Below are 7499 nucleotides of genomic sequence, written 5' to 3'. Positions count from 1 at the left end.
GACTGGCCCCTGCCCTCAGTGTTCCCCTGCACTGACTGGAGGGCAAGGCTGACTGCCAGGTGTCCTGCAGTTTAAGGACTGGCTCTTCAATGAACATTGCCCAGCAGCAATCAGGGCTCTAGAAACCAAAGTGAAGGAAGATCTCCTTGACATAGAGAAGGGGGAGGTGTTTATAGTTGCAGGGAATGGTCTATGAGAAAGGGCTTTGATGTTTCTGTATGAAATCTCCCCTCAAATGAAGCTTTCATCCTGCTGCAGGTTGGAATGTCCAGACACAGCAAATGTCCAACAGCAGCTCCATCAGCCACTTCCTCCTGCTGCCATTGGCACACACGCGGCAGCTGCAGCTCCTGCACTTCTGCCTCTTCCTGGCCATCTCCCTGGCTGCCCTCCTGGCCAACGGCCTCATCATCAGCGCCGTAGCCTGCGGCCACCTCCTGCACAGCCCCATGTTCTTCTTCCTGCTCAACCTGGCCCTCAGCGACCTGGGCTCCATCCTCACCACTGTGCCCAAAGCCATGCACAATTCCCTCTGGGACACCAGGAACATCTCCTATGAAGGATGTGCTGCACAGCTATTTCTGTATGTATTTTTCATTTCAGCAGAGTTTTCCATGCTGACCATCATGTGCTACGACCGCTACGTGTCCATCTGCAAACCCCTGCACTACGGGACCCTCCTGGGCAGCAGAGCTTGTGCCCACATGGCAGCAGCTGCCTGGGCCAGTGCCTTTCTCTATGCTCTGCTGCACACAGCCAATACATTTTCCCTGCCCCTGTGCCATGGCAATGCCCTGGGCCAGTTCTTCTGTGAAATCCCACAGATCCTCAAACTCTCCTGCTCCAAATCCTACCTCAGGGACCTTGGGGTTATTGTGGTTGGTGTCTGTTTGGTATTTGGCTGTTTTGTGTTCATTGTTTTCTCCTATGTGCAGATCTTCAGGGCTGTGCTGAGGATCCCCTCTGAGCAGGGACGGCACAAAGCCTTTTCCACCTGCCTCCCTCACCTGGCCGTGCTCTCCCTGTTTATCAGCACTGCAGCCTTTGCCTACCTGAAGCCCCCCTCCATCTCCTCCCCATCGCTGGATCTGGCAGTGTCAGTTCTGTACTCGGTGGTGCCTCCAGCCCTGAACCCCCTCATCTACAGCCTGAGGAACCAGGAGCTCAAGGCTGCAGTGTGGACACTGAGCACTGGACGATTTCAGAAACATTTAACTCCTGGCCAGTTTCTGCAAATCATTTGTAACAAACGTCATCTTTGATAGCACGTGTTGCTTTGGTCGTGGTACTTTTTTTGCTCTGTTTTAATTTTTCAGTATTGTCAATAAAAAAGGGCATTGTTTGTGCCATTTCTGATTTTGATTCTCTTCACCTACACTCTGGCGACAGACTGTGTCAATGAGGAACACTGTTCTTGGTGGCTTTAAATGACAAAAAGGATCTCCCTGCAGAGTTTTCACTGGAGATCCCCCCTTTATTCCCTTCTCAGTGGCTGCAGCAGCAGTGTCTGTGTGCAGAGCTGGGGCAGATCAGTGCTGGCACAGCAGCTGTGCCCAGCAGCAGCAGCACTTGGTGTTGCCAGTGCTGCTGCCGTGGCCCTGCCCCGCTGCCCTCCTGGCCCTGCTGTTGCTGTAGGGCCTGAGTGCTCTCGGGGCCGGGCACAGGGCTGGGGGTGGCAGTGCCGGGGCTGCAGCAGGGACAGGCCATGGGCACTGCTGGGGCAGCGCTGACACCTCAGGCCAGGGCCTGGGGGCTGCAGGCTCCTTGCCCAGGCTCTCTCCACAACACGGCCAGGCCAGTGCTGAGCACAGAAAATCCTCGTGAGCAGCTCCAGGCTGGCTGTGGGCAGGCTTGGGGCAAAGAGAACCATGGGAATGTCCCTGGGGGTTCATCCTCCAAGTGCTTCAGGAATTGTCTGCAGGCTCCTCCAGTGCCTCCTGCTGCTCCCTTGCCAGAGGCACCACAGGCCAGGGGGGCACATCTGCCCTGCTGTGTCTGCCTGTGGGGCTCCCTGCTCTGGGCAATGAGGAGGGGCTGCAGAGGCTCTGCAGGACTGACAGGATGGGCTCTGGGGCTGTGAGGAGAAGCTGAGGGACCTGGGCTGCTGCACCTTCTCAACAGGAGGCCCAGGGCTCATCCTGCAACTGCTGCAAGGGTGGTTTCAGAAAATCACAGAATCAGCAAGACCTTGGAAAGGTCTGTGGAAAAGACCTTGGAGATCATCAAGTCCAACTTGTGCCCTTACACCACCTTGTCTCCCCTGAGCCTCCTCTTCTCCAGGATAAACAACCCCAGCTCCCTCAGCCACTCCTCACAGCACTTGTGTTCCAGACCCCTCCCCAGCCTTGTTGCCCTTCTCTGGACACACTCCAGCCCCTCCATGTCCTTCCTAAATTGGGGGGCCCAGAACTGGACACAGCACTCGAGGTGCAGCCTCACCAGTGCCCAGCACAGGGGAAGAATCCCTGCCCTGCTCCTGCTGCCCACACCATTCCTGATCCAGGCCAGGAGCCATTGGCCTTCTTGCCCACCTGCCCACACTGCTGCCTCATGTCCAGCCTGCTGTCCAGCACTGCCCCACGTCCCTTTCTGCCTGCCCACTGTCCAGCCACTCTGTCCCCAGCCTGGAGCACTGCAGGGCTTGTTGTGGCCAAAGTGCAGCACCCGGCCCTTGGTCTTGTTCAGCCTCACCCTGTTGGATTTGGGCCCTGGATCCAGCCTGTGCAGGGCCCTGTGCACAGCCCTCCTACCCTCCAGCACATCCACACTCACACCCAGCTTGGTGTCACCTGCAAATTTGCTGATGCTGGACTCAATCCCCTCCTGCAGATCCTCAGTGCAGATATTGCAATCCCCGCTGGCTGCCTCTGATCCCTGGGCCATCCTGGGGGTGCCCTGGGATGGCTCTCAAGGGGATCTGTTCCATCCCCTTGCTGGGCACCCAGGGCAGGCTGACAGGCCTGCAGTTCCCCACATCCTCCTTGCAGCCCTTCTTGGGGATGGGCTCCCATTGGCACCTCCAGTCCTCTGGGACCTCCCTGCTGAGCCAGGGCTGAGGAGAAATGATGGAGAGCAGCTTGGGGAGCTCATCCAGCAGCTCCCTCATGGCCCTAGCATGGATGCCATCTGGTCCCAGAGACAGCTGTGAGCATCTGAGTGGCTCAGCAGGTCCCCAGCTGCTTCTTCCTGGATTGCAGGGGGGCTCTTCTGCTCCCTGTGCCCATCTACCAGCTCAGGAGATTGCTCGTCCTGGGGACAACCTCGGTTATTGTTGAAAAGTGGGGGAAATAAAGTGAAAACTACCTCAGCCTTTTCCTCATATCTAATAAATGTATTCCACACTTCATCCAAAAAAGAGTAGAGGTTCTCCATATGCCATGTTCTGGTATTAAATTATAGAAACATTTTTTAAATTTTTTTCAGAGACGGTGCCAGATTAAGCTGAAATTGAGCTTTCACCTCTTTAATTTTCTTTCTGCATGACCTCAAAACATCCTTAAACCTTTCATGTGTTTCCGGACCTGTCCAAATGTGATGCATCCCCTTTTTACCTTTGAGATTCTACAAAAGCTCCATGCCCAGCAAAAAGAGTCTTTTTCTTTGTCTTCTAGAAGTCATTTTCTTCTTTGGCTCATCTGTTGGCACACAAGGATAGGCTGCTCCTTCTCCCTTAAAATTACTTTCTTGAAGGTTGTCCATCCTTCCTGGATCTCTTTGTTGTGAAGAGCTTTTCTTCCTTTAAAAAAGCCCGTACTTTATTCTGTGCTCTCCAAATCTGCATCCTAAATAGGCCAAAGTCTGCCCTCTGAAACTGCAGTGTAGTTTTCTTGATGTCCCTCCTTCATTCACAGAATACTGGAAACTTGATTATTTCATAGTCAGTGTACCCTAGGCAGCCTCTGACCAACACTGATCTCCCACCAGCCCTTCTCTGTTTGTGAACAGCAGAAGACAGAGCTTTCCTTGGCAGTGGGAGTGTTACCAAAAATTTAATAAATTAAAAAGCTCCTTAACACCAATGTAGCTTTAAGAAGCAGCATTCTTTATTCAGCTGGTAGCATGGGGGATAGCTCCTCCCAAAGCTGTGCATGCTGAGTACAGGAAAGTTTCTGTTTATATTCTGTATTTTGGATACATGTTCACTGATTGCCCCAGACTAACAGCATATGATAATCATTTCCCTGAAATCAGTAACATATTTCCCCTCCCCTTTTGTCTGCACTCTTCTGTCCTGGGGGTCTCTCTGGTGGTCCCTGCTTGTCACTGACCCCAGTGTTCCAGTTGGCCTGGCTGAGCTGGCAGGACACTGAGGCTGGTGAACTTCCAGCTCCCCTTCTTACACAATGGGCACTGTGTGGTTCCCATGGGCCAGTGGTTTTGGAGAGCAAACATTGTGTGAGCTCACCAGGTGTAAAACATTTATCATCTGGTAACATGAGGCCACAGAGTGGGCTATGACATCACAGAGTGGGTTATGCAAGGTCATTGAGATGCTGTGACATCAGAGGGCATCTCTGTGACATCAAAGAGCCAGCTATGACATCACAGGGGAGAGATATGACATCACAGCACAGATTATGACATTACAGAGTTGGCTGTGACATCGCAGGATGGTTGTGTGACATCACAAAGTGGGTTATGACATCAAAAACCAGCTGTGTAACATCACACGGGGCTGTGTGACCAGCAGCAAAGGACATGCCTTTTTTAGGTCATGGTTTCTTTTTTAGAAAAAGAAGAAAAAAGAGAAGAAAAAAACAGAAAAAAAAAAACCAAACCCAAAACAAAACGAACTAAAGAAACAGTACTCGAATGTGTAGTGAGATAGCTTCTGAAACTTCGGATTAAGTGACCTTTTGAAAAGGAAAAACTCTGTTACTTGCTAAATGTGCTAGTGGCAAGGACCAAAAAGCTGCCATCTTTTAAAATTTTGGGGTTTTTTTCCAGTGTTAAGATACTTTATATTGTGGTTGAAGCAGTAGGAAATTCAAGTATGTATTGTGCATGTCTGTGTCTTGAGTGTAAAAATTTTGCCGTTTGAAACTTGGACCTGAAATGTTGCAAAAAAAGTTATATATCCCAATACATTGTTTGACAGCAGCCTTTCCTCGAGGATGTGCAGCATCGCAAAGACTTCATCAGTGGGGTTGGGGGTACCTTGAGCTCTGTCCTGTGCCACTCTGGGAGGCCATGAAACAGGACTTCACCTGCCACCAGCCCAAGTCACCCTCTGCCACCCCAGCTCCTTAGACCTTATGTCTCCCAAAGCAGACACAAAGTGTTTCTGCTGCTCCACTTTTGCACAGATCCACAGAGAGCTGGGATTTTCCCAAGTCTCATGTCTCCACTGTGCCATATTCCTAAAGAACCAGCAGCCCATCCCCATGAATACGTGAGTTACATGGACGGTTGTCAGCTCCCCTTGCTGCCTAGAAATCCTGAAACTGCTTCTCAAATGCTGCTCCCTTCAGCTCTTGGACACCTACTCAAACAGAGCTGGGAAAAAAAAAACAAAACCTTGCCTGTTGGCTTACAAGTGAGTTATGCCAAAGTTAGAGCTCTGTGGGAAATCCTTATCCATCCCTATCCTTTTAATATATTTATACGTCAGGTTGTGCATGGACGTGTACAGAACCTTGTACAGAAAGGAAGGAGTGTGCAAGGAATGTGACTGACACTTTCACTCTTGGTGTTGATTCTATACCCATGGGTACAAAGACATTATAGAAACCCTGACACACACAGACCCTTCTGTCCATGCAGACAGACACATCCCAGAGCCCCTGGCACACACAGACCCTTCTGTCCATGCAGACAGACACATCCCAGAGACCCTGGCACACACAGACCCTTCTGTCCATGCAGACAGACACATCCCAGAGCCCCTGGCACACACAGACCCTTCTATCCATGCATACAGACACATCCCAGAGCCCCTGGCACACACAGACCCTTCTGTCCATGGACACAGACACATCCCAGAGCCCCTGGCACACACAGACCCTTCTGTCCATGGGTACAGACACATCCCAGAGCCCCTGACACACACAGACCCTTCTATCCATGCATACAGACACATCCCAGAGCCCCTGGCACACACAGACCCTTCTGTCCATGCATACAGACACATCCCAGAGCCCCTGGCACACACAGACCCTTCTGTCCATGCACACAGACACATCCCAGAGCTCTGGCACACACAGACCCTTCTGTCCATGGGTACAGACACATCCCAGAGCCCCTGGCACACACAGACCCTTCTGTCCATGCATACAGACACATCCCAGAGCCCCTGGCACACACAGACCCTTCTGTCCATGCACACAGACACATCCCAGAGCTCTGGCACACACAGACCCTTCTGTCCATGGGTACAGACACATCCCAGAGCCCCTGGCACACACAGACCCTTCTGTCCATGGGTACAGACACATCCCAGAGCCCCTGGCACACACACAGACCCTTCTGTCCATGCACACAGACACATCCCAGAGCTCTGGCACACACAGACCCTTCTGTCCCTGGAGGACGCAGCGCGGCGGGTGGGGCCGGTTGGTGGCAGCGAGTCCTGCACAGCAGGCCAGACCCGGCTCCAGCCCTGCCAGGCCCTGCCAAGGCTCAGTGCCGCCTCCTCTGCAATGGGAAAGCCCTTCAGCCTTGTCCCTGCCCACAGGGGCACTGCTGGCCTGGCAGCACAGCTTGTTTCCCCCACAGGCTGCAGGAGATGAGAACACAACACTTGCAAACACTGAGTGCAAGCCACAGCTCTGGGTGCTCCCCATGACCCTCAGCCCTGGCACCACTGCCTGCCCCAGGCTTCAGGGGATGCAGTGGGAGCCCGGCTGGGCTCTGCCCTGGGGCCATCCTGCAGGGAGAGCTGCAGACAGGGAGCATTTCCTTGGCACAAACAGCCAAGCCAGGGGTGCAGGGCAGCTGCTCCAGCCCGCACTGCACTGCTGTGTGCTGTGCCCTGGGGCTGGGGCTCCCTGCAGAGGGGACTGCACTGGTGTGCCAGAGGAGACAAAGAAGCTTCAGCTTCACCTGAGTGAGGTGGGTGGGTGGGCAGGGAAGAGTGGGGAGGCTGAAAGGGATTCCCAGAGCTCATCCTGCTGGAAGGACAAGGAAAAGGGAGCAGGAACTCAGCACTGAGAAGAGCTGAGGGCTGAACAGCAGCTCTGAATGACACTAAAATGCCACAGGACTTCTGAGACATTGTTGCTCTTCATCCAGTGACAGGATGAGGCCCTAAACCTGGGATTTGGTCTTTCTGGTGGGGAGGGGCATCAAGGAAGGCAACAGTGTGATGGAGACTGTGATGGGCTGGGAACTCACTGGGGGAAAGGAGGGAGCAGTTGTGAGAGTCAATAGCTGGTGGGAGAGAGAAATGTTCAGAGAATGGATGAGCTAAAGCTTTGGCAAGCTGATAAATGTCATCTGGGGGCATCACAGATTGATTGCATTTACGAAGTTATTTAACAAGTTTATTTTTGGAGGGTGTG

General features: G+C 52.8%; 1 protein-coding gene across 1 annotated transcript; it reads left to right on the top strand.

Moving 5' to 3' along the window:
- The first annotated feature begins 263 nt into the window (after positions 1-263).
- On the top strand, positions 264-1262 carry LOC134562350 (olfactory receptor 14C36-like). Its single transcript, XM_063419727.1, has one exon. The coding sequence runs from the start codon at positions 282-284 to the stop codon at positions 1260-1262; it is 981 nt and encodes a 326-aa protein (XP_063275797.1). The 5' UTR covers positions 264-281.
- The last annotated feature ends 6237 nt before the right edge of the window (positions 1263-7499 follow it).

Source organism: Prinia subflava, chromosome 27, assembly GCF_021018805.1.
Source record: "Prinia subflava isolate CZ2003 ecotype Zambia chromosome 27, Cam_Psub_1.2, whole genome shotgun sequence".
NCBI lineage: Eukaryota > Metazoa > Chordata > Aves > Passeriformes > Cisticolidae > Prinia > Prinia subflava.
Note: the sequence above shows the minus strand (reverse complement) of the source record. Positions and strands in the feature narration are given on the sequence as shown.

Excerpts from the sequence above, each read along its gene's own strand:
- LOC134562350 (XM_063419727.1), top strand. The coding sequence starts at position 282 with ATGTCCAACAGCAGCTCCATCAGCCACTTCCTCCTGCTGCCATTGGCA.